This window comes from Micrasema longulum, unplaced genomic scaffold (assembly GCF_059751315.1).
Source record: "Micrasema longulum isolate JH-2025_06_02 unplaced genomic scaffold, ASM5975131v1 h1tg000070l, whole genome shotgun sequence".
NCBI lineage: Eukaryota > Metazoa > Arthropoda > Insecta > Trichoptera > Brachycentridae > Micrasema > Micrasema longulum.
Window position 1 is genome coordinate 109198 of NW_028277277.1, and position 27621 is coordinate 136818.

The 27621-nt window shown below is 32.4% G+C and overlaps 2 protein-coding genes across 3 annotated transcripts in view; one reads left to right on the forward strand and one right to left on the reverse strand.

Moving 5' to 3' along the window:
• Positions 1-1486: 1486 nt before the first annotated feature.
• Positions 1487-21387, forward strand: Top2 (DNA topoisomerase 2). 2 transcript variants are annotated; one of them, XM_088231552.1, is made up of 17 exons: positions 1487-1696; positions 2284-2518; positions 2980-5222; positions 5314-5462; positions 6898-7135; positions 7450-7607; positions 7796-8004; positions 8346-8486; positions 8661-8799; positions 9804-9927; positions 10300-10455; positions 13578-13637; positions 13736-13876; positions 14023-14145; positions 16212-16395; positions 17210-17538; positions 19147-21387. In XM_088231552.1, exons 1-17 carry the CDS (start codon positions 1682-1684, stop codon positions 19330-19332), a joined length of 4830 nt encoding a protein of 1609 aa, XP_088087678.1. In that variant the 5' UTR covers positions 1487-1681; the 3' UTR covers positions 19333-21387. The 2 variants fall into 2 exon arrangements, with proteins under 2 accessions (XP_088087678.1, XP_088087686.1); XM_088231560.1 differs by lacking the exon at positions 13578-13637 and having other exon boundaries at positions 19147-20870.
• Positions 21388-23900: 2513 nt separating this feature from the next.
• LOC148285004 (uncharacterized) overlaps positions 23901-27621 on the reverse strand; it is a 254759-nt gene continuing 251038 nt past the window's right edge. Inside the window, exons 7-8 of the mRNA XM_088231574.1 lie at positions 25632-25786; positions 23901-24999 (exon numbers count right to left, since the gene is read on the reverse strand). Of these exons, the coding sequence (XP_088087700.1) occupies positions 24726-24999; positions 25632-25786 (429 nt within the window). The 3' untranslated portion in view covers positions 23901-24725. The remainder of the gene's footprint in view (positions 25000-25631; positions 25787-27621) is intronic.

A 27621-nucleotide genomic window follows, 5' to 3' on the forward strand; every position in this document is an offset into this window, starting at 1 on the left:
TATAATTTTTTATAAGAACCAACTCAAATATTTCTTTTCTTAAATGAATATTTGAGTATTTAAATGAAATATTGTAATTTACATTTTTTTGTAAGAAAAAGAAGACATAATAAATCACTAAATTTTGGTGATTCACTTATTGCAGTCCTTTTGGTTTTCAATTGTTCATTTACCAAGCGTTTTCAACTATTTAAAGCAACGGCCTTAGGCAAAACGGCGCTTTAATTTCGAACAACTGTAAAATTTATTTTTGCCCCCCTCCTACCCCCTCTTCCCTCCTACCCCCTCTTCCCTCCTACTCCCTCTTCCCCTCCTACCCCCTCTTCCCCTCCTACCCCCTCTTCCGAATCTACCGATTTATTTTTCTGAATCTACCTTTTTTCGCTTGATCGGGTCTGGCAACGCTGATCGTAGGAGACCAACCCCTTGTAAGCTTATCCCCAATTATTGTTCCTCTTACTACCAGCCTTTCGATACTCCCCCTTACAGTATGATCAAAATAAGATAGAATCCTTATTCTGGATGTCGTGGGAAATATTTTGCTTACTGATAGTTTCTAGAAGATGGAAGTGTTTGTACGTCTTGCAGTCGATGAAATACGATGCATTCATCTCAAGTATAATATTTCAAAACCATTTTTTCCCTTCAGTGTTTATATTTTCACTTCACAGAATCAACAGAGAATACTAAAAAAAATACTTTACGGGTTTTCACTATTTTCAGTATCGATCGATTTTTTCGTATCTTCATCCAATACCTATCATATCAAATTGCCTGTTGAGAATAATAGTGGCGTAAGTCCGAAATTCATAACATGAAGAAAATAGCATTTCATAGTTTTACTTCTTTTTTATTTTCTTCATTGAAATATAAACGTAGTTTCACCATTTGGTAGTCTAACTCCAGAACGATTTTTTTTTAGTTTCGCCTTCATGATTCTTATCAGGCAATGAAATTATGTTGCTTCATCTGATTACCCACTCATCGCTAATTTTTCATTCAAATTTTATTCTCTGGATTTCAGTTTCATTTATTATTACATCGTGATAATTCATATGGGACTATTTTTGTAAAAATCCCCTCAAAGGTGCTATACAATAAATAGATATCCCCGCTCGTCTAGCAGCTTTTGGAAGCATGCATGGAAAGTTAAAATTCTAGTTCCTTGTCTCCAATGATGATATGTTACAAGTATAACAGATAAGAACTAGATTACAGCACGTCTTGCAGATACAGAGCGCATGGACAGTGAGAAATCAAGCCCATATGTACATTATTCCTTCGCCTCAGAGCCTTCATATTTAGTAAAAAATGCACCTAAATAATGACGAATCCTTGACTTCTTTGACCCTGTACCTACAAATATTTGAAATAAAACATATATGATAAGCATTTTTGAAAAAAAGTACCTACCTATATATAGTCATAAGTAATGTAGTTGTAGTGTAGTCGTAGTCAAAATTTGTCTGTAATGTAGACCCTCGTTGTAGAAATTCGTTGATCCTTGGGCCGTTGGCGAAGCGTAATTTTTCGTTCTCGGCGTCTTTCATTTCTGGAACGTCTATTTGGATCTGTATAACAATGCTTCTTTTTGGAATTTTTTTGTTATAGAACTTTGAGTGTGATAACATTGTTTAGCCGGATTTACCGGCACTCTGTCAGTGAAAAGGTGATCTATAAAATGGCAGACATAAAGGTATGTATCCAAACAACCGTGTGGCGGCATTTTTTAATCCCTATCTCTACCGGTTTGTAGTAAACCCAATTATAGGGAGAGTACATTTTCTTGAACAGATTTCTTCCATTTATCAGCTGCCGTCCATATTGCTTGACCTCTCCGTGCCGTAAAATTACATTGTTTTGTTTTGTGAATCGTTTCTGCAAGGCTATCCAGTTTAAAAAAATAAATAAAAAAATGGCAAGTGTTTGAAAACAATTTTATTCTAGATAAGTGCATTTTTATGGTGAAATGATAGAAAATTATCCACTCTTGTCTGTTATTGAATATGAACTATGGGAATGACTATTTTCAATATTATGAAATCCAACTTAACTCTAAACTCTAAAGTGATATTATAAACCTGCATGAACAGGATATTAATCAATGTATCATTACTTTATAACAAGCGAGGTAGCAATCTACAAATGTTTTTATTGCGTGAAAAAGGAATTGATGATAAATGCATTTCTCAGCTAAACCCTTTTGTTTTATACTGGATAATATTTAATACAATGAATCGCTTAACTTGGATATGGTATTAATAATGGATTTGTGTTTTTTAGTCAATGTTAAGCAAAACGAGTGGGGAGAAGCAGAATGGCGACGTGGAGCCAAGTAAAAAGGGGGCTCCGGCCAAGAATGTTATAGAAGAAATATACCAAAAGAAATCTCAGTTGGAACACATTTTACTCCGCCCTGATACTTACATAGGTTCTGTGGAGAAGTCGACAGAGCTAATGTGGGTGGTTGATAAGGCAACCGATCAAATTGTCCAAAAAAATATAACATACGTTCCAGGTAATCCATTTTTGTGTTTTTTTTCAAATTTTGTTAATTGTTCGATAGTTCTAGCAAATACATGTTTGTTATATGTAGCAAAACTAGTTCTAGTAAAAACACATTTTCTTACCCTACATGAATGCTGTAAATACACAAGTCGTGATCCATATGAATCATATTAATGATGAACTTGCCTATTTGTAGCATTCACGGAGGAGAATAAAACAATGTGTTTTTAGTGGGTCACTCACAAACGCTGGTTTTAAAGTTACCTAGTAGTAATTACCCTGCGATATAATATGCAAGGGAAGTATAAATGAATGATTATTATAAACTCTAGCAGCTATTGAGCTGATGTGTGTACATCTAATTCCCTGAAAATATATGAATTTTGTGATTAATTATTGAATTCACTGGGACAGTTATTAAAATATTATTTTTATGTAAGGCTTAAGAAACACTGTTTGTTGTAATTCTAGGGCTCTACAAAATATTTGATGAAATATTGGTAAACGCCGCTGATAACAAACAACGCGATGCTAAAATGGATACAATCAAAGTAGAAATAAACCCCGAGACCAACACAATATCTATTTACAACAATGGTGGCGGAATCCCAGTCGTATGGCATAAAGATGAGAAGATGTACGTCCCGACTATGATATTCGGGCACCTGTTGACTTCTTCCAACTATAATGATGAAGAGGAGAAGGTGACCGGCGGACGAAATGGCTACGGAGCTAAGCTCTGTAATATCTTCTCCAGTAAGTTCACTGTAGAAACTGCATCTAAGCAGTATAAGAAACACTTTAAACAAACCTGGGGTGCAAACATGAGCAAAGCTTCAGAACCTAAAATAAAGCCGACCGAAAAAGATGACGATTTCACCAAAATTGTTTTTAGTCCCGATTTATCCAAATTCAAGATGGACAGATTAGACGAGGATATTGTTAGTTTAATGTCTCGCAGAGTATACGATGTCGGGGCGTCTACCGGGGTGAAGGTTTATCTCAATGGAAAACGACTCCCGGTCAACAAATTAAAGGATTATTTCAACCTGTATATAAAGGGCAGGGAAGATGACAATGGCACCCCTTTAAAACTTTTCTTCGAAGCTGTGAGTGACAGGTGGCAAGTAGCCTGTACATTGTCAAATAAAGGATTTCAACAAGTCTCCTTCGTTAACTCTATCGCCACCACTAAGGGCGGCAAACACGTGGACCATGTTACGGATTCGATCATTAAGAAGGTCATGGAAGTGTTGAAGAAAAAGAACAAAGGAGGTGTTAGCATCAAACCGCACCAAGTTAAGAATCATATGTGGCTCTTTGTTAACTGCTTAATAGTAAACCCGACATTCGACTCTCAGACAAAGGAGAACATGACCTTGCAGGTAAAGAACTTTGGGTCTAAGTGTACCCTGTCCGATGAATTCATAACTTCTGTTGCAAGCAAATGCGGTATAGTAGAAGCTGTTTTAAGTTGGGCCAAGTTTAAAGCGCAAAACGAACTGGCTAAAACTTCTGGAAAGAAACGGAGCAAGCTCAAGGGAATCCCCAAGCTAGTGGACGCTAATGAAGCTGGCAAGAGGAACGCTCACCTGTGTACTCTCATTATTACCGAGGGAGACTCTGCCAAGACATTAGCTGTGTCCGGGTTAAGTGTTGTGGGTCGAGATCACTACGGAGTGTTCCCACTCAAGGGAAAACCCCTGAATGTTCGAGAAGCTTCTCATAAACAAGTTCTCGAGAATGTAGAGATCAACAATTTAATGGTAATTATTGGACTCCAACATAAGAAAAAATATACTTCAGTTGATGATTTGAAAACATTGCGGTATGGCAAATTGATGATCATGGCCGATCAGGATCAGGACGGTTCGCATATCAAGGGGCTCATAATTAACTTCCTGCATCACAATTGGCCAGATCTACTGAAACTTCCTTTCTTGGAAGAGTTTATCACGCCTATTGTAAAAGCGACAAAAAAAGATAAAGAAATATCTTTCTACTCTCTGCCTGAGTTTGAGGAGTGGAAGAGGGATACAGAAAACAATCACACATTCAATATCAAATACTACAAAGGTTTGGGTACTTCCACATCTAAGGAAGCGAGAGAGTACTTCCAGAATATGGAGCGACATCGTATTCGCTTTAAGTACGGAGGATCTTCTGACGATCACAATATCGAGCTGGCATTCTCCAAGAAGGCCGCCGATCAGCGTAAAGAATGGTTGACCAATCATATGGAGGAAGTGAAGAGAAGAAGAGAAATTGGATTATCCGAGCGATATTTGTACACTAAGGAAACACGCACCGTTACATATTCAGACTTCATAAATCTGGAGCTGGTGCTCTTCTCTAATGGTGATAATATCAGATCTATTCCGTCTATGATAGACGGATTGAAGCCCGGACAGAGGAAAGTTATTTTCACATGTATTAAACGTAATGACAAACGCGAAGTAAAAGTTGCTCAATTAGCTGGATCGGTTGCGGAACATTCAGCTTACCATCACGGCGAGCAGTCGCTGTGTTCCACTATTGTGAATCTGGCCCAGAACTATGTGGGATCCAATAATATAAACCTTTTGGAGCCCAGGGGTCAGTTTGGTACCAGACTATCCGGCGGTAAGGACAGTGCTAGTCCCCGTTACATCTTCACTTTGATGTCACCACTTACGAGACTCATTTTCCATCCTCACGATGACCCCCTTCTAACGGTAATATTGCATTAACTTCACCATATGAAATATACAAACCAATAAAATATTATGTATTAATAAATGTTAACTTTTGAATGTTTGATTGCAGCATGAATTTGAAGACAATCAGAAAATAGAACCAGTATATTATGTACCCATTATCCCCATGGTTCTGGTGAATGGAGCTGAAGGAATTGGCACTGGCTGGTCCACTAAGATTCCTACCTTCAATCCTAGAGATATTGTCAGGAATATAAGGTAAATTGTCACACCAATTTAATTGACAGTTGATACTTTTGATGTAATATTAGGGCTGATAAAATCTTGTACATAATTATTAATATGCACATTAGATCACCAAATGCCAAATTTGATTTAGAGCCCTCATGATTTTCACTGTTTCCATCAAAATATTATACAACCCTGCAATTGTGATGTATTAGAACATATTCGTGAGTATGTATATTTAGGATTAACTATCGATTGCCATTTTAAATGGAATGCTCATGTAAACAAATTGTGTAATAGACTTAGATCAATAGTTGATAAAATGTATATATTGAAATATTATGTCCCTGATAGTACTTTAAGAATAATTTATTTGTCACTTTCAGAATCAATTATAAGATACGCTTTAACCTCATGGGCTTTTTCCAGTAATACAAACATAAACCTTGTTATTAATTTTAAAAAAATTGTACTGTCAGCGACACGATATTCCAATATCCCTATTGTATAAATCTATAAATATTTTATCCGTTAGAGCTTTATTATGGTCCAAGCTGGTTTTTCAGCATGCGTCTCTATCTGAATATAGAAATAAATTGGAGCATGTATATAATACTCGGTTCACTAGTGTAGATGGACTAGCTCTCCCTAAATTCAATAATAAATACGGGAAAAGAACACTAGAGTACAATATACCAAAAATGTATAATATGCTCCCATTAAATATAAAAAATAAAAAAACTTATCTGGCTCAAGAGAAAGACGTCTGCTGAGAATCTGGCTTTTAGAATGTGGTTGTTTATATTGAATTTTTTTTTGTGTTTTTCTTTTTTATTTGGTCAATTTTTAATTAATTTATTTTCGATGTACATATTTTTTTATTTTTTTTCCATAGTAATAAGAGTTTTTATATGTTTATAGAATTTAAGAGATAAGATTATGGAAATATAATAGAACTTAACTATAAGCACCTGCTGACAAACGGCATTTTATGCAGTTCAGTAGGACTTGATAATTTATATAAATTTTTTATGTCAATTTTTGTATGCTTTTGATAAATAAAAAAGTTTAAAAAATATGGCATTAAAATATTGTCAGGTTTCTGGAACAAGTTGTTTACTACAAATTTTCGAAAAGTGAAGTCTCTTTATAACTGGCATCAAATAATCGCTGTTTAAAAAGTAAATAGAAATATTTCATTTTTAAAAAAATTCAAAAAATAATGTTTTATAATGTTCTACTTGTAATTTTATTTGAATTGTTGATTTGGGATGAGCTTGTAACTTTAAAAGTGCAATATCTCGCAACTAGTTATGTTAGTTACCAACTTGTGTCGGAAACCTGACAATATGCAACTATGACAGATGCTAAAAACATGGCAAGAGACTTGCCATTTCCTCCAAAAAATCTGTATTGTTGAGTTTGTTTATATTAATTATTTACTTATGCTGATTATTTCAAACAGACGGATGTTAGACGATGATGAACCTGAACCGATGCATCCGTGGTATAAAAACTTTCGTGGCACTGTCGAGGGCTTCCAGGAGAAATATGTTATATCTGGTGAGGCCTCCGTATTGCCAGGAGACAGGATCGAGATCACAGAATTGCCTGTAGGTTCCTGGACTCAGAATTATAAGGAGAATGTTCTGGAACCCATGCTTGGCAGCGAGAAGGTCAAACCTCTTATCTCCGAGTACAAGGTTTGTTGTCTTTGATTTGTTTATTTTATTATTGCGATCGAAATCTGGTTGTCTTTTTAAACTAAGTTTAAAGGACCTGTTTGGATATGTTTCAAGGTGTAATTATTAATATAATTTTGGAGAACTTAAATAGTGTCTTTTATTGAGGGAGTAATTTCAGCGTTTACCGGGTTAGCTATCCACCAATTAATTTTATAATTATATTGCAGAATTCCGTCTGTCCCGTAATTATGTTGTATCACAGCATTACATCGGCAACAGCTACATAATCTACTGCAGTAAGATGCTATAAAATATATTTAATGTCTTTTCAGGAATACAACACTGACACAACAGTGAAGTTTATAATTTCTTTACTTCCTGGAAAGTTATTTGAAGTGGAAGCTGAAGGTATCCACAAAGTGTTTAAACTCCAAACCACTGTTTCTCTAGCAACTATGAATGCTTTTGATGAAAACAATTGTCTTCACAAGTAAGTTGAAAATATTATCTATACGTTCATGATTGATATCATTGATTGTAGTGCTTTCACACTTATAGATTACGCAGACAGGGTATAGTCTAAGCTTATAACCGAGTTATAAAAAAATTCTCTCGAGAAAAAAATCTTACATATTTAGTTTTTGGTTTACAATGTTCAGTAAATATCTGTATTTGAAGGTATGATAAAGTCGAAGAGATTCTCCGAGAGTTCTATGGCCTACGTCTCAAATATTACTTCAAACGTAAAGATTATCTCATAGGACAGTTGAAGGCCGAAGCGGATAAACTCTCTAACCAGGCCAGATTCATTCTAGAAAAATGTGACAAGGACCTCGTTGTAGAGAACAAAAAGAGGAAAGCCATGGTCGAAGAGTTGGTGAGGAGAGGTTAGTTTATCTCAAATATTTTCAACAACTCCAAATAAAATATTTCATAAATTATTTATTGTATACTTAATTAATTTGTCGGTTATTTACTTTTTCAATATTTATTGATTTACAAAAATGCATAGGTTCATATTTATTTTTAGGTAAACAATATTGTTTGTTTTTTAAGCTTTTCCATTATGTAAGGCGTTCGACTCGCACACGGAATATTCCTATTTTTCCCAAGCCTGTACTGTAATTCACTACATAATGTAATTGGGCCTCTTGGCCTGTTGTAAATATTTATTATATCGGAAATATTCCTCTGTAAGTATAATGACCACATGTTTTTCCTTTAATAGGATATGACCCTGACCCCATTGCCACATGGAAAAAAAAGGTTGCTAAGGAATCAGCTGGCGAAGATGAAGACGTTGAAAGTGAGGAGGAGATTGAAGAGGAACATTTAAAGCCTGTAAAAGGTGGTAAACCCATTGATCCAGGTAATATTGCTATTGCATATGAATATATTTTTGTTAAAAATAGTTAGTTAAAAATATTGTGTGCTGTGCTTAAAACTAAGCAATATAATTTATTGTTCAATAAAATATTAAAATAATTTTCCATTCATTCAATATGCTGTGAATTAAATTAATATTTGTGTAAAACAATTTCAGATGCGGCATTCCAGAAATTGGGCGATGTTAAAAAGTTTAACTATCTTCTTGGAATGTCCATGTGGATGTTGACCAAAGAAAAAAAGGATGAGCTGTTGAAACAGCGAGACCAAAGAATTGCTGAACTAAATGCATTACAGTATGTACACCATTTACTTTGAGACTTAAGATCTTTTCTTTAGGTTGATTTAGAAGGCATTCTTTTCTTCGCCACACGAGATTAGAGTTAAAATCGGACTGAAAATTTACAGTATGTACTAGGAAATCTTAATTTAAACTTTTTTTAAAGGACCAGGATAAATAAACAAAAAAAAAGCTACAAAAATGGAGGTACCTTGTTGTGTTAAATGAGTGCATTTACATAAAATATTTTCCAGTACTTAAATTGAAAACACTATAAAAATTATAACATTTTGCTTTCCGAATGAATTAAAAATATGTAATAAATGTGAAAAATCATTTTCGATAATAAAGTGATTTAATTGTTACATCTTATGGTATAGTGAAATTGTTGAAAATAGGTAAAGAATATTGACGATTTCCACTTATTATCATCAATTTTACAATTTTTTTTACAATTTGATTTCCACTTATTATCATCAATTTTACAATTTTTCTGGAAGTATATGTACACTACAGTGAAGCAATGAAGCAAATTAATTTAATTTTTATGTAATTCCCATTTTTTCCATACATTTTTCATTCCCTCACTTAGCGTTTTCCTCAGTTTTACACCTTTTTTCTTGCTCCCCTGAAAAACGTAAAAAGGTGGGTTTCCTGTAAAAACGAACAAAAGTACATATATACAGCAAATTACGTGAGTTTAAAGTCGAGAATTGCTATTGGTTATTATTGAAAATAATGATGTAGAAAATGTTTGTTATTATCTATTTACATTACATATTTTATTGGTACAAAATATTCCCAATTAGCAAAAGTGCTGGTATGAGGGGATTTAATATATATTATGGAACTATTTGAAGTAGATAAAATACCATTCACATATCACTCCATTGTTATGTTAATGGTTTGTATATCTTCAATTCTTTTGAAAGTGAATTGAAATAAAAATTAAGTAAACAAATGAGTATTTTTTGTGAATACCGCAACATATTTTAAAAGTGATTTCTTCAATGACTTTAGGGCAAAAACACCTTCAATGCTTTGGAAAGATGATCTGGATGTATTCATGGACAAACTAGATGTTGTTGAGGAGAAGGAACGCAATGATGAACTTGGAGTTAATAAGAAAACAAAAGCAGTAATGGTTTGTACATTTTTATGACACTGTATTTACATATTATGTAAACACTTGTGCAAGATAAACAATTATGTATAACTTGCATGCTACATATTCTAAATTACAAATTTTGTTTTTGTTTATTCCAACTGTAACTAAAATAACTTTTTTTTTTATGCACCCAAAGGTTGAAAAAATGAAGGTAAATGAATAAAACATATTTTGATAATAAAAATTAAATTATATTTATGCGCCATTTTTTTAAATAATAGAAATCTCATAATATTGATCAGTTTTGGATTTTTGCATAGGTCAATAAATTTGAAAAAAATGCTTTCAAATCTCTTTCGGGTAATAATTACACTTTTATTAAAATATACTTGCACATTTTCTTTCCAGAATAAAAATAATAAAAGTAGAAAAAGTATTTTGGATACATTACCTTCCAACGATGGTCGAAGAATTGAACCCAAGATTCACGATGACCTCATCAAAAGGATTGTAGCTGCTGAGAAGCTCAAACAGAGGAAAGAAATCAAGAAGGAATATGATCCTGTAAGTAAATGTAGTATTTTTTATTGAAATAATATATTTAGCTAGCAGGCAACAGTCAGTTGTCGCCGACTGTTACATGCTAGGGAATTCAACCCATTCAGTTAGGATATCGAGTGCCTTGAAATATCACCCCTTTATTTATTTATTTTATTCAAGTACAAAGAATAAGTACTTTGGCGGACTTACTGTTAAAAGCTATATCTTCCAGCCAACCGAAAAATAGACTGGTCAAAAGAAGAGTTGATTAAAATTTTGTACTAAAAAAACAAATATATATCAAAAGATACATTTATAAAATATAAAAAAAACTATTAATTAAAAAATAGCTTTCCCCTTTAGAGCAATCTAAATGTAAAGAATCTGCCACTCAGAATAATGCTATCAAACCCACACAAAATTTACAGATATAATGTTAAATATCTACACTAAATGTTCGGTTAGTAAACGATTAACATTAAATAGCGAAGAATCTCTAATTTAAAATAATAAGTCAGCTACCGCTGACTAATACATGCTAGTAAATTCGGCCCATCGGGCCTCATATAATCAGCCCTATAGGCCTTAATGAAAAATCGGCTCTACGGGCCTCAGTTGATTGGCTCTAGGCCTTGGCTAATCAGGATCTCGGATGTGCTGTATAAGTTTTCCATAATACAAACAATCCATATTTATATATGTTATTCATAAAAATAATATTGATAAAATACATGTAGGGCCTTACTTATAGACTAAGTATAAAATTATGCCTAGGCATAGATAGTGGTAGAATAAGGATGGTTTAGTAAAAATTCTTAAACCTCGCATTAAAGTTACACTCGGTATAGAGCTGTGATAGCGACCATAGTTACTTATTCCACGTTTATACCTGGGTCAAACGTGGTAAAGCGCTGGAATAAACCCACAATCTGTCATATTTTGCACTCTTAAAATGGTTTGTATTTATTTGAAATTCAAGTATTTTATAAAACATGCTATTTTTCCAGAGATTTTAAAGCAAAATATCGTTAATGAGTATGATCCTCAAATTTTCATTTCATTTGGATAAATTTTATTTAGCAGATAGTTTAGCTTAGTAGGTATAGTTATTCTAGGTATTAAATATTTTTATAAGTAACTTTTTTTATACCGGGTGTAAATAGTTTTACTGGGCATAGTTATTCCTTAGTATAAGCTTGGTTTAAGTAAATCTAATTACTAAGGCCCATAAAATTATCTAGGATACTTCTTTCACTTTGCAATATAAAAAAAATCAGAATAAATACAAATAAATAATCAATTGAAAGTGTAGATATTAAATTATATTACAAAAATGGCATTATATATGTTCATAAAAATAACATCATCATCCCCTTTCCGCATTGGTACACCAATCGCAGCGCTTCTCGATAATTTTTGTTACATGAAGGTAAGATGATCAGTCTTACGCTTCAGGTGCCAGTCCAGGGACTATGAAATATTCTGGTGTGAAAACATCCTTTTAAATAAATATTTCATATCAACCATGTCGGGAATCGAATCCAAGACCTCTCGCATGGTAGGCAAACACGCTGACTATTACACCACTAGGCCTAGGTGAAAATAACAATATAAAGCATATTATTGTTTACATTATTGAGGATATTTTCGTTTTTACAAAATGTAAATAAAATGTGTTAATGTATATAGGTATAAAAATAAAATGTAAATAAAAAATATAACAATTTTATTATACAACAGTAAAAAACACCGCGGCTAGTGTCGCGGACACACAAATCAAAGGTCCAAGGTTTGCACTCCGCTCTTCCGCAACTTTATTCCCATTTCCTAATAATGAGTTATTTACAACTCGTTGAAAATGGCGGCCTCCAGAATTAAATTTTTATTTGTGTAAATCAACAAAAAAAAACTGATTGAAAATGTAAACATTGCATTCAAGAGAATTCATAAATAAAAAATAAACAGATAGAAAAAAGGATCTACTTACCCCTTTTAATATTTATATGGCTAACATATTCGTTAGCCCGGAGTTAACACCTTATAGATGTTTATAACCTCAAAATTGACTCACATCTTCTGTTATTGAAAGGTTGAAACTTTACAATGTGACATTTAATACTAAAGTTTTGTGATTTTTTTAACATGTTTTGAGATTTCAATTTCATTGAAGTTAGAAATTTAAACTGCTTTCTCCCTCACACGAAGTTTTTTCTTATGACTGAGAGAGACAGTGCTATATTGAATGATTTAGGCCGTCAGATCATTTCGACCCAAGCTTTTAATGACGAATTTTAACAGACGAAAATGACTCCTATTTATTTAGAGAATAGAATTACAAATTCCTATCTGTTAATTTGGCCATAAATATTTCACAGGTTCACATAGCATGGCACCTCAAATCAACGTATACGCAATCGCTTTTAGAATAATGATATATTAGATACTTACAAAGATAATTAAATTAGGAAGTTGAGTGCTATGGGAAATTGGATACGAAAAATGTTTTCTTGCATATAAAAACTAGAGCATTTAATTGTATGGCGAAATTTCTAAAAAATGTATGAAAAAAATAATTAAAATTAGTTTTCATGAAAATGAACTACTTTTTACTACGTCACAGGTTCTTGTGAATCAACTAATCAATTACAGCGTTGTTGTGATAGATTTCCAGTTTCCGAGTAGTCATTTTTTCCAACGTTTTGTGTATTTTGACGCTACGGGATTCTACTTTTAAATGTCAGCTCAACTCGCCGACGATAACTAGTGATGTCACAGGTGGAGTAATTTCAAAATTACAAAACTTTAAAAAAATATTTGGCTTAGCTTGAAAAAACACTGAACTTCCTCATGAATTTGATTGGCTGCTGTGTTTTGGTTATTAGTTAGTTTTGAAATATTTTGTTATGATATGTAAAAAAGCATTCTTTTTATATGATCATTTTATCATTTTGCTGCTATATGTGATTTTAATAATATTTGTTTGAAAATTTTAGAGTCTAAGCATATATTTTAGTAATAAAAATGAATAGATAATGCTATTTTTGATTTTATTTTAGTTCAGTTTTAAGATTTCTGTTTTTCAATTAACATGTTTAAATTATTGTAAATACACTTAATATTTCTGTAATTTGTATTATTGTTTCAAGGGCTTTTGTGCAACCGATGGAAGTGTAGAAAATGTTAAAAGCAGCTTGGCTGCTGAAAATGTAATAGTATATCTGTAGTTCAAGAAACTTTTACAATCGTTATTCAAATATTTACTTTTGTTTTTTTAATCTAATGACTATTCATACTGGTATTTCAGGATGATCCGAGTGGTATAAGTCCGTTGGCTGCTGAGAAGAAGACCAAGGCTCCGAGGGTAAAGAAAGAAAAACCAGAGAAAAATGCTGATGGCATGAAGCAATCAAAGTTGACATTTAAAAAGGAACCTGGCGCAACAGCTGTATGTAACATATTCATTGTGATTTTGTTATTGTTCATTTTATTTTTTTGAATAATTGTTTGTATTATTATTATTATTTGTATTGTATCAAATAGTATTAATATAAAATGGTTAATATCAAAAATGGTATTGTAATTTTTTTTTAGAAAAAGAAGAAAGCTATTTCAGATAGCGAGGATGACATTGATATGTCCGGTAGTGAAGCCAGCTTTACAGTACAACCAACTGTCCCGAGAGAACGAGCTAATGCGAGAAGAGCTGCTACCAAGGTAATAATATAAACATCTTAATTTTCCTTTCCACACCCAGTGGTGCATAGGGCACTGCATTGGTAAACCAAATACAGTGTATTTTGATCATCTTTTACATGGTGAAATGGTGATCAGTCTTACGCTTCAGGTGCCAATCCAGGGACAAAGAAATATTGTGTATATATCACGCCAACCACTACACAATGTGGACATATATCCGCTCGATTTTCATATTCAGGATTTTACTTGAGAGTAGCTATCAAGTCAAAAATACTCATCCAATTTCACACAAAACTGTATTCTTCATCCGCCTGGATTTGGAGTAAACATGTAGATACATAATATTATCTTAATTCTTAAAGGCCGTTTACACTTTTTTTTTTAAGTAAAAGAGAAACACAGTAAAACCCCTGTTTTACGTTTTTCAAGAGAGCAGCAAAAAAAGTGTTAAACTGAGAAATACGCTAAAGTGAGGAAATGAGAAACTGCGGAAAAACTGTAAAAACTGTCATAATTGGGGATAATAATAATTACCCATGATTAAATCAAAAATATTTTGTATTTTTTCAATCAAGATGACAGTGTGTTTTTTTTATTGAATTAAAAAAAAACATATTTAAATAATTTTATGTTGGTACTTATTCTTAAAAACACGAAAATAAATGTATGAATTTTCATAAAATGTATACAATGATTTTTTCCCTAAATATTGGGAAATTTTATTTATATGGTATCACTTTTTTTAGTATGGCATAGAGATGGGCATTTTGGATTTTTTATAAAAATGACAATAACAGTTACCATTTCACAAATTAAGCTGTTACGTGAAAACATTTAAACATTAACAGTTTAGTGCAGTGGGCGACTCCCCCCCCCCGTAAATGTAAAATTGAGGAATGTAAAAATGAGGTTTTACTGTACTTAAGTTCTTACTATTTACTCAAATATATAGATCATTTCCTAAAAGTCGTAAATAACTTGTACTGAATAAATGGAAATCGAGTTGTGGTTTGGCCCGTGAGTCTACACAATACTACCCCAGGACCACAACCTGGTTTTATATATAAACAATACAATATTGTTTTGTCCCAGGTCTCAACCGTTGTCCACTTGTAAACAGCAATTTGTAGGACAAAAAATGTCCCGAGATATCACCACTGAGATACACGGGCAGTCCATCTCCGCGGAACAATGATTACCCCCACCACCGCGGGCGACCGCCAGCGGCCACATTGTCCACGTGTGAACATTCACATACAGGATCTTGTGACAATAGCGATTTGCTTGACATTAACTTGTTGCGCCCAAAACAAATTTTTCTTTTGAAAACGATGGCAGAAAAAGCCTTTTTTATTATTTAGTTCGCCCTTTAACAATGTCAATACATCTAGGTATAAAATAATATGTTTCATGTTTTCGCTCGTAACAAACGCCGTCATGTATTCATTTTTGCAGTGCTCATGTGGGAATTGAGCCGAATGTTTACATTGTCCCAGCGTTCTGTCCTGTGCGATCGACGCTGTTCACGAATATCTATTCTATTGTCCACGTGTAAACAGCCCTTTAGAGTGGTAGCAAAACAGGGTGTATCTTCCCAGTGCTTGTTTTTTACTTGGCTGTTTTTATTATTTCTTCTGTTTTATCTTCTAAAAATGAACTACGATTTATTTTTGTTTAAACAAAATTGTTTGATTAGTTGAACTAGCCAATTATAGGTTGTCGTTGGACCTGCAAATACCTAGTCTTCCTTATTCCCTTTTAAAAAAAACACTTTGTCTTAAATTATAATGACATACAATTTGTGATCGTGCTGTGGACTAAAAAATTAGAGGTCAGAGTTTCAAACCTCACTACAACTGAATTCTCGTTTCGGGCATTGCATTACGACTATTTAAAAATGGTCCCAAGGAAAAAAATGTATTTGTAATTTATTTCATTATAAGTTCTATTCAGTCTCCTTTTTACATTTATTCTATCGATTTACATATTCGTAAGGTTAGAGTACTGCCGTGCCAATTAATAAAAGTTTATAATCAAGTATGGTTTGGACATCATTTAATATTTTTTCTCTTTTTACTTTTCAGATTAATACTTATACCTCGTTATTGAATTCTGACAAGAGTGATTCCGATTCAGAACCAGAGTTGTTTGAAAATAAGGATGAAGAATCTAGCAGGCCGCAACCTACTCTACAGGATAGTGACAGTGACGATGATTTAATACATGCCAAGAAGAATGGAAATAGCAAACCCAGTCCTATGGATTCTGGTAATGTTTCATTTTTAATTAAGAAATAATTTTTAAATTGCTGAGATACTTTAGAAAAATATGTGTCCCCTCAATTTTGTATTAACCCAATCCCAGCGGGAACTATCTTTAGACAGTCTGAAAAAGCGAGCCCCGTACGCAGCAATATTTCCTACCGAAAAAATGACCAAACAGTTTGGAAATTCCCATTCGGCAGTGACCTCGTGCTGTATCTCGAGTATCGTATAACCTTATCCCTATGGAATCGTACGTTGATCGTGTTATCGGGTACCTCCTGTTATTTTTGTAATGGATAAGGCATAACAATTTTATTTATAATAACAACGACTTTAAATAATAACTCCTATATTGATTACATTATAAAGTTCATTTTGTTTAGTTCATGTTTTGTTTTATTTTTAAATATCAAAATAATAAACAAAATTTCAAAAATAATGATGAGATTTGTTTGTAGATCTACATTCTAAAATGTGTTTAGAACTTAAATAATTTCAAAAGATATACATTCTTATTCTAAAAATTTTCCATCAATAATAATTTAAAATAAATAATTCAACATAGATCGTTAATCATTATTATATAGACAAAAAGGAAAAAAATGTGAGAATTTATATAATGTTTTTAGTTTTACCAGTCTGATAGTAATTTTAATCTTATATTTCGATTTTATTATTTAAATTATCGATTTACTTCAAAACAGTGGTGATAGAAGGCTGCCTTTACTTCTACACACCTCTTAATATAATCAAGGGGCAGGTCTGGTCAACCCAAGTTTTGCTGATAATGTTATTTATGTATATTGTCTCCTCTACAGATAACTTGTTTGACTCACTGATTGAAGAATCTAAGAACGAATCTCCGTCTCCTGTAAAATCCAAGCCTGCTGCCAAGCCCGTTACCAAGCCCGCTTCAAAGCCCGCCGTCAAGCCCGCTACCAAGCCCTACGTGATATCTGACAGCGACTCGGACAGCCCCCCTCCCCGAGCCTCTTCTCCAGCCCCCTCACCTCCACCATCCCCACCACCTGTCACCAAGGCCCCGGCTGGCAAGAGAAAACTGCTTGCTGGATCAGCTACTACGGCCAAAAGACCAGCTAAAAATTTCTCACAGGATTCTGACAGCGATGATATATTTTCAAAGAAGGTCAGTCAGTTTCTTTAAACAGTATAAAGTTCCCTTTACATAATATTATAATAAAAATAAAAACAAAACTATAAACATAATCAAGGAATAAAATATATAACAATATTCCTTCCTTTAAGACGATTTATAGCCAAAGGTGTTTAATGTACTTCCCCAAATTGACGGCAAAAAAAATAAATTAAAAAGGAAACTTTGCTTTGGTTGATTTAACATCGACTTTGATTTGTTAAAAAAATACAAAATTAGGTCAACATAAAAATGGTGCCGTGCGCCATATTGGCAGTTTACTAAATTGTGACCCCATGGGCCGTACTTATAAAGCTGGTATAAAATTACGCCTAGACAATAAATATGGTAAAGTAAAAAAACTTACTTATAATACTCGCATAAAGTTATACCCGGTATAGAGCTGGGATAGCGACCATAGAAACTTATATCAAGTTTATACCTGCGTCCAAAGTGGTATAAGACTGGAATTAGCGCGGTCTGTAATCCGTCATATTCTTCAGTAGTAAAATAGATTGCATTTATCTCAAACTTAAACAATTTTGAAAACATGCTGTCTTTTTAGAGATTTTAAAGTGAAATATATTTATTTTTGGCGGCCTCTGCCATCAAGACGCTTGACTCATACACGGAAGGTTCTGGGTTTGATTCCCGGTGAGATCACAAAAAATAAATGTGATTTTTCTCGAGCCTGGGTGTTCTGTGATGTAACTCGCAACTGTAATTGGGCCTCCTGGCCTGTTGTGCAAAAAAATAAATTATTAGTGTAAAAATAAATCTACTTTACATTCAGATAAATTTTATTTAGCATTTGTTTTGAAAATGATCCTTGTTATGTTTCGCAGTATTTGTACATAAAAGGTTAATTATATTGCATATTTAAATTCACTAAATGAAAATATATGCATCTAAACATTTATCAGTGGCATATTTCATTTTGGTGTGTAATTTTTTTATGACTAATGTCAATTTGTGGGAGGTGTAATATCTAGGAACCGTCTTTCTTTAATTATTTACATTGAATATTCTGCATGCGTGCATGAGAAGATGTATGAATGTGAAGGAAGCAAAGGAAGTGTGCCAGGACAGAGTGGTGTGGCATTCTATCCTCTCTGCCTACCCCTCCAGGGAAATGGCGTGATGGTTAGTTAGTTAGAATATTCTCTTTCAAAAGTCTATGGAAGCCTAAATATCATGATCGTTTTTGATCAACTCAGATTTCGTAATTTACGCTTGACATTTGTTTGGTTCGTTTTGTTTTGTTACTAATTCGAATAATGTATTAGTATTTGTCACTGTACATGCACACACAGCTTGTTCATAAATGTACGCAGAAATGTGGCATGGTCAAAAAATAAACGATGGAATAAGCTTAGTATAGTTACACTAGGTTGTAAATATTTTTATATCTTTACCTGTATACCGGCTATAAATAGTTACACCGAGTATAATTATTCCTCGGTATAAGCTAGATATAAGGAACTCTGATGAATAAGGCCCGATAAGTTTAGGAAGAGTTAAGTCTTTCTTTATAGACCATAATAGATACATTTTGTAATTTTTAATGCATACCAGTTGCCCATATTTTACTATTCTTTACAGAAAACTACAAAACCCGCAAAAAAAGCTAAAAAGGCCATGAAGGGATCTGGCTCAGAGTCTGATGACTTTGTTCCGAGTGATGGCTCTAGTAAGGCTAAAGCGGCCTCCAAGAGTCGACCGACTGCACGAGCCAAGAAACCCACAAAATACACATTCAACGATGACTCTTCCGATGATGACTTTTAACTCATTTTAACCCAGTAAAGTTTGTGACTGATCTGTGTATCCCAGTTCTGGTTGTGACAATCAGTGCTAATTTTGTCACATGGAGTTTTATTTTTTTACATACCCATTGAAACTTATAAAAATGAATTAGTATTAATTGTTGGCTTGACTATTGAACTGTATATCTGCATTCTCGTAGATTGTTAAAACCCAAAATATGTATTTAAAAACATTACCTACAATATTTTTTAACAAGACTAGATACAAAATATTTTTTTGTTAACTGTTTAAAAATTGATTCTTGTTGAAGGCGGCACAAAGATGTGCTTTTTTTATACTTGACTAAAAAAACTATAATGGAATTTTTAACTGTTTCTCTGTGAAATTTGTTGATTCACTAAAATCTCTATTTTACGTTCCTCAATTTTACATTTTCCCGCTTTTTATGACGAAATGTTCAGGTCTTGACTTTTCTCCATATATTCTCATACAAATATTTCCTCAAATGACTTTTTTTTACATTTGTCATCACCCTAGTTTTACATTTAAAAGTTTATAAATTCATTTTATGTGTCAAAAAAAGACAAAATTAGGTCAACATAAAAATGGTACTGTGCGCCATATTGGCAGTTTACTAAATTGTGACCCAATAAGTTTAGGAAGAGTAAAGTCTTTTTTTATCAGTAAATAACAATGCATTAAGTTTCAAAATGTGGCAATAGAAAATTTTAATAAAGCTATAAATGTGAAAAAATAGCTAAAAAAATTATTGTATGCACTTTTTATTTTTATTTTCGTATTTTAAAATTTATTTAATATTTGCACAGGTATTCATTTATGCATGTTCTTTTTAAAATAATGATAAAAAAAAAACAGATTATAAAATTGTTTGAAAAAAAAAACACAACCTCAAAATCTTTTTAATTAAATCACTGAAAATAGGTAAAAATATTCAATTAAGACAGTTTTAACCATTGTAAATTTTCTGGCGGACCTAGTACATTAATTTTATTTAGATCCATTTTACAACTTTTTTGTTGCTCCCTTGAAAAAAGTAATGGGAGGTTTTACTGTATGCACGTTGTTAGTTAAGTCAACATTATTTTATTATTGACACTGATCTGAATGTTGGATATTTAATGTTAGAAATTTTGTGTTTTTCTTTGCATGTTTCGGAGAAATTGATCCACAATGAAATGAGATATTTCTATACATACTTACTAAATCCTAAAGTTTCTATAACTTAGCTGTGTAGAAATATTTATCTCAAAAATCCAGTACTTTTGTTTTGTCAATTCATTTTAATATGAAAAATATCCATGACCTTAATCAATTTTTGTTTTGATGGGATCGAGGGATTAAAAATAATAAATGTTTGTTTTTTGGGAAATTTTTCTGTGATTAGATTTAATACATAAAATAATTTCCCTTCTGTCAATAATAATAAATGTGTCCCGAATATTACTAAAAATACTTTCTTGTTAAAATATTCCTCTTAAATTAAGGTAATTAGATTATAACGTAATATTTGTCTTCATTAATAAAAGTTTACATGTAAATAACTACTATTTATTTTTGAAACCATGTCAATTTGTCTAAATAAGGATAAAGGATAATGGATGTTTAGTGGTGATAAACAGTATTTGCTCTTTCGTACAAAGTTTTAAATTATTTCAACCGGTTCTAGGATGGTTTCCATCGGAGGAGTTCCCACCGAAAATGCTTTTGAGCCTACATCGGCCGTATTTATCAAAGTCGGTACAACTGTAGAATCAGCAATGTAGATATAAATTAAGATAATTTTACATAATAATTACATAGTTAGAATTCAAATGTCCATTGGTGAATTTCTTTAAATATGTACTAGATTCTGAAAAATATTTTTGAGCGGTTTTACAATTTTTAATGTACTAACTACATACATATTAAAATCTTGTTCACATTTATTATATAAGTATGTTTAATGTCGTTAATTTAATTACATTACAATTTAGTGATTATTTTTTTTAAATACTCTACTACTGTAAAGATGTATGTGTAAATTTTTGAAACTTAATAAAAAAATGTGGTTCTCTATATTTTATGGTTTTGTTGCGTAATTTCTTTTGTTGACTTGATTGACTGAAAACGGGCAAAAGCTTTCGCTAAATTTTACACAACAGGGGTCACAATAGCATTTTACAAAATGTAGATAAAATCCGTACCTCGGATTAAGAGTCTGTCAAACTACATTGAACCTAATTACTATTTCTACTTTAAAAAAATAAAATATTTGTTATGTATATTTTTTACATATCCGTCACCCTAACTTTTAAAACTCATAAGCCCACAAATGGTTTAAAGATGATATTTTGGCATTTTCTGTTAGGATGTCAAATAATCTATATGTGTGTAAAATTATTCATGCAGTATTTCATTTTTTTAAAAAATATGTATTGAAAAAACTTTGCTACTGAAGTAAAAACTGCTTTTACTCTCCCCTGAGCAAAAGTAAGTTTGGGACTTACAAGTTAGGCCGACGATATTTAATTTTTGTTTACACGTTCGCGGTTGAAGCCGTTACAGCTGTCAAAATCGTGTCACATTTCAAGAATGACTACTATAGCCGTCAGTCCAAAAGACATGGTGGTGAAAAGACAGCTAATGTATAGACATAGGTGAAACTGAAGTAATTATTTGGTAGGAGATAATTGTGTCCCTATAAAAACAGTCTGCAAAAAGTGTCCCAGTATGTTATTCAAATAAGATTTACTTCAAACCATTAACTAGGGTCTAATCGGAAGTGAAATGTTTCGAAAAATAAGAAAGTTTGATATGTGTCCATATGAGTGAATCCTACGAGTAAAAACTGTCCGTAAACGTGTTAATAGTGTGATTTTGTCTTATTATGATTAATTTATGTTAACTTGGTAATTATGTAGTATGTATTTTTTAATCAAATCGGATTGATTTTAATGGATAGAGATGTTAAAAAAAACTGTCATTTAAAAAAAAAAATACTTAGGATATGATAAAAAAAAAACAGTTTAGGTTTATTTATAATAAAACAATTTGACATGTGATGGAATGTTTTAATTGAATTAACGAGTACATAAATTATAAGTCAAGTTTAGAACAATTAATAGTTTCTTTCTGTAAAACAGCAGTCATTATTACATACATGGCATATACGAATTACAAAAATAATTCCCTTAAAATTACACCATAAATATTATTTACATTACTAAATTGTTACTACACACATCTTAAATCTCATCCTGACTCCTGATTCTTCACCTAGAAAAAATCATTTAATTCGCTCTGTTTATAAAATAATAATAGTAATAAAACCTAAATTATGTTTCATAACTTAGTTGCATAGACATGGAAGACTTGGAAATGTTAATGATACAATTTTTTTAGAGTTATGGCAACCATATAATGTACCAATATATTCCACAGGTTTGAACCATAGATAATATAGAAATGTTTATTTTAAAAATGTAAAAATTTGTTAATTATGTTAGAACAGAAATGGTATTAATTTATCATTGTACCGAAGATACGTAACACTTTCTTATATAAAATTTATTTACTAAAGTAGGCACCTGTGCAATACACATTATTTGATGGTTGGATTCTTAAATTCTTACCTACGCATATTTAAAAACAAAAATGAACAACACTAAATTCAATATTTGTGTTTTTTAAAAACAAAAATACCTTACATAAGATTTTACATTTTGTAGTTTTTATACTGAGCAGCATTCAAGAACTTCATCGGATAATTGCCCAAAGAAAAATGATCCTTCATATTACTTGCGTGAATTAGTTTTCTAAAAAACCAGTAATACAATGGCCTGGGCTATTAACCGATAAACTCTCTTGTAATTGAATACAGCCCTTCCTACCCTTTCTCATGGGAAAATAGCGAACAATACTGCATTACTAAGAATGGAAATAAAAATCAGCCACTGTTTGGATTGAATGTAAAGTATTCTTTGAAAATCCCATGCACATAATTTTCCAAATATTATTATTTGCTTTTAGGGGGTATAATATAATAATATACAACAGGCTTATGTGTTGTGAAGTCGCTGGTCAACCAGATGGTCAAAAAGTTTTTTTTTTTATGTTAGTGTGGCTAAACAAACAATATATAGCTCATATTAGTATACAGGTGGCCAGTCGCGTTTAAAATAAAAAAAAACTGAATAGCTACTGAAAACTGAAAAAGCTCAATACTAAAAATATTATATATCGCACTTTCGGTGCAACAAAGTCACAATTCAGGACACTTTTTTTATTAAGTCTTTTATTAGCATTTTTTTAATAATTCAGAATAAGCGTTTAACGTGAAACTATAGCAAAAACAATTAATTTTATCAAGACTTAAAACCTACTGCAAATAGAAATCCAGTAATAAGGCAATAAATGCGAAAAAAAACTTAAGTCTTCTCCTGTAAAATTAAAAAAATAAGCTGTTGTGCCTTTGTTGCACCAAAGGTGCGATATTATTAGAATAGATATTTTATGGTTTCGGAGTTATTTAGCTTTTATTGGTTTTTCAACTCCAGATTTTCTCATGGTTTTTTATGCATTCTTTCAAATTTATTTTTTTGTCCTGATTTTTTCCTCGACGTAGGTATGTTTAAAAAAATAGTTAAGTTTTTGAAAGTTAATGTGTCAGAGAAAAAAATATAAATGAAAAAGGTCTGAAGCCACAATTTATTATTCTCAAATTGAATGGGGTCTAATTAAAAGGAACAAAAATAGGTAATAAACTCTTGTTTTTTATTTACAAAACACCATGACTGCGTTTCCCATACATTCAATCCAATAAAGTATCTGAAATTGAAATATTTATCATCATCATCATTCCCTTTCCGCACCTAATGGTGCATAGGGCACTGCATTGGTACACCAATCGCAGTGTATCTTGATCATTTTTGTTACATGAAGGTAAGATGATCAGTCTTACGCTTCAGGGACTATGAAATATTCTAGTGTAAAAACACCTTTTTAAATAAATATTTCATGTCAACCATGTCAGGAATCGAACCCGAGACCACTAGGCCGACCATAATTTATTATATATTAATTTATAATTCATTGATACTTCTTGTAGAAATTATTAAAAAATTAATGAATATTCCATTAATTTTTGCCTCCAATAGGAGGTAAATAAACAAGCAACTATATTATTATTCACCCCTGCAAATAATAAAAACCTGGGTCCAATGCACCCTTGTATAAGAACAAGAACATAATTTTATTATTACTGCACTTAATGTTCAAGAAATCTCTTAGTGTTAGAAATGTGTTTTTGTCTGTAAATAAAAGTTAGGTTTCTTTATTTCACTAAGTGAAATCATTCTCAGCTAGCAGATTGTTTGCCATCCGTATAAATAACATTATTTATTTCATTCATCCATTCAGTATCGGCTGAGTTTGCTTTCCCTGTCCGAGTATTTCCCACTAAGTTTGCTGACGGAATACCTATCGGAGTATCTGTCATCAGCGTGATAAGGTTTGTCTCCCGCTCTATAGTGGATCTCCGACGGGCCGATCGTCTTGGACCAGTGTTGGGTCCAGTACAGATCCTCGGGATGCATACTCCGAGGAGCGTCTCTGCACACCACTACGCAGTAAATCATGCTCCCAATCAGAGTCAGGAAACCGAATATTAAGAAGATGATACCCAGAATCCTGAAAATAAAAATATTTTATTTAATTATTCAGAATCATATTTAGATGCAGAGCATTTTTGCCATATGAATATGGAGGTCTAGGCCAGTACCTGTTTACAAGCATTAGGGCAAACCTACTTAACTAATTTTGTTTATTATAAAATTACAGTTCTGTTTATTCTTTAGGTATGCAAATCATTGACACTTAACTCATGCCCAACGCGTATTTAGTCGTTCTTTAACTGCCAGCCAGGCGTGACATTTAAAACTGAAACCTTTTGACATTTTTGCCTGCTTGTGTAATTTAAAGTGTGTAAAAACCTTTCGGATAAACATTTAAAAAAGGATAAGATAATCAAGGTAAGACAACTTTTCTTCATTGGTTCATGAACCAATTATTTTAAGCTTTGCTAAATACTCATGAGTATTTAGCAAAGCTTAAAATAATTCGTATTCAAATATAAAAATATTTTTTTGTATATATTATATATATATATATATATATATATATATATTTTCAAATCTGGAAAAAAAGCCTTAATATAACTTTTTCTGTATCAAGTATAAAAGAAAGTCAATGTCGCATTCTTCGCACATCTGTCGTTCTACGGTCCCGGCAATATAATGTTGCTTACAAAAGTTGTGACTTACCAAACAAAGAGGGGCTCAAAGAACTGTATGACTATAACGAATCCGAGTGTGACGAGAATGAGGCCGAGGTTCAGAAGCAGCATCAGACAGCACATTCCTCGTATATTGGGGCAGAAAGGGTTTGGTGCTGTCATTGCCTCCACCTTGAGGCCCGCCTGGAAGCATTCAAATTCAAATTATTTTTTCATTTGACCCTAGCTTGAAATATGTAATAAAAACAATAGTAATAATAAAATAGATCCCCCCCCTACTTAAAGTTGAAATTTAAATTTCACAACCTTCTTAAAAACCATAAAAGTCTGATTTAAAAAAAAATGATCTTCTGAGAGCGATTAAACCAAAGCAATGGCCTGGTTGTTTAATCATTTTGTTTATTGTTTATACTTAATTATGCTTACTTTTATTATTATCACCTCGGAGTAATAATTCTCATCATTCTCTTTTCGCACCTAATGGTGCATAGGGCACTGCATTGGCACACCAATCGCAGCGTATATTGAAAATATTTTTTGTTACATGAAGGTAAGATGATCAGTCCAACGTTTCAGGTACCAGTCCGGGACTATGAAATATTCTAGTGTGAAAAACATCTTTTAAATAAATATTTCATATCAACCATGTCGGGAATCGAACCCGAGATCTCTCGCACGGTAGGCAAACACGCTGAGCATTACGCCACGAGGCCGACAGTAATAATTCTAGTGAAGAGTTTTCTAGTGAGAAGCCCATTAGCTCTATTGCATAAAACAAAAGCGTTCCAAATTTTTGGTTCGGTTTAACAAACGTGAAACGGATGGTTTCGGTTTACGCTTGCTATTCTCGACCCGAGAACCTACAGCCCGTTGTATTGCTGTAAATTTTAGTTAACTTCGTGGTTAATAATCATATAATTGTTTTTATCCGTATGGGCGACTCTACTGGCGTGTTATTATTCTAAGGATATCACAAGTGAATTAAAATATTAAACTTAGTTTTGTAGAGGGTTAAATTTAGTAGTTGCCTACTCAAAATATTGACGCAAACAAATATGTAATCAAATTAAAAAGTAAAGACGTTTTCTATTAGGTGAAATAATTCGGAAGAATCTCACCTACACCAAAAAAGGTTTTAGCTCTTTTACCTCATGAAAATCTACAAATGAACTATGGGGCGCTCAAGGCAGAAGAGTGAATTTTTCACAACATGGAAAGTAATAACTTAAAACAGTTAATAACAGGTCATAAGTCCTGCAAATGCCAGTACTACGTTACTCTTAAGAGGAACTCCACCGGTGTTAGTAAAAATGAGAAATTATTATGTTATCATGGCGGTCTCAATTTAAATTTGATATGGTCACAAAAGATATTAATGTAACTTAATAAGTCCAAGGAATCTTGGTATGGTCTAGAAAACGGCTCAAATGCTACATTTAAAAAAACGAAATATGCAGATAAATGGTTATGTTGCGTGGGTATAAGTATATTATTATCTATGTTAGGTATCGCAATACACCTACAAAATTACTCAAATTGAACAAAAACAGCACTATTACCTCCATTTTGTTACAAATTTATTCGTGTCACTTCGAAATGCTTCTACTACTAAACTGTTAAAGCTGAGAACAGCAACTGACAGAAGTTAGTATGACAGTAATATTTCCAGGGTCAGGCAGGAGACTACTGAAATGTGTAGGTACCAGATCTGCCCACGGTCCTTCGGCCTCTAAGTAAATCTATTAATTACTTCGATTGTGCGCCTTGACAACTTCTTTAGATTATCTACTTACTAGGTATGCTATTGTAGATAAAAACATAACAACGATTTGCAATAGAGTTCGATTCCTAAATGATAAAAATCATGTAAAAGGAAAAGTGGTCTAGTGGTTAGTGCGTTTGCCTATCATGCGAGAGGTCTCTGGTTTCATTCCTGACATGAAATATTGATTTAACAATTTGTTTTTACACTGCAATTGAAAGTTCTTGGACTAGAACCAGAAAGACGGGTTATTTTG

Excerpts from the sequence above, each read along its gene's own strand:
- Top2 (XM_088231552.1), top strand. Across the intron at positions 7,608-7,795 it reads GAAAACAATTGTCTTCACAA|GTATGATAAAGTCGAAGAGA; the intron begins GTAAGTTGAAAA and ends CTGTATTTGAAG. Across the intron at positions 16,396-17,209 it reads ACCCAGTCCTATGGATTCTG|ATAACTTGTTTGACTCACTG; the intron begins GTAATGTTTCAT and ends TCTCCTCTACAG.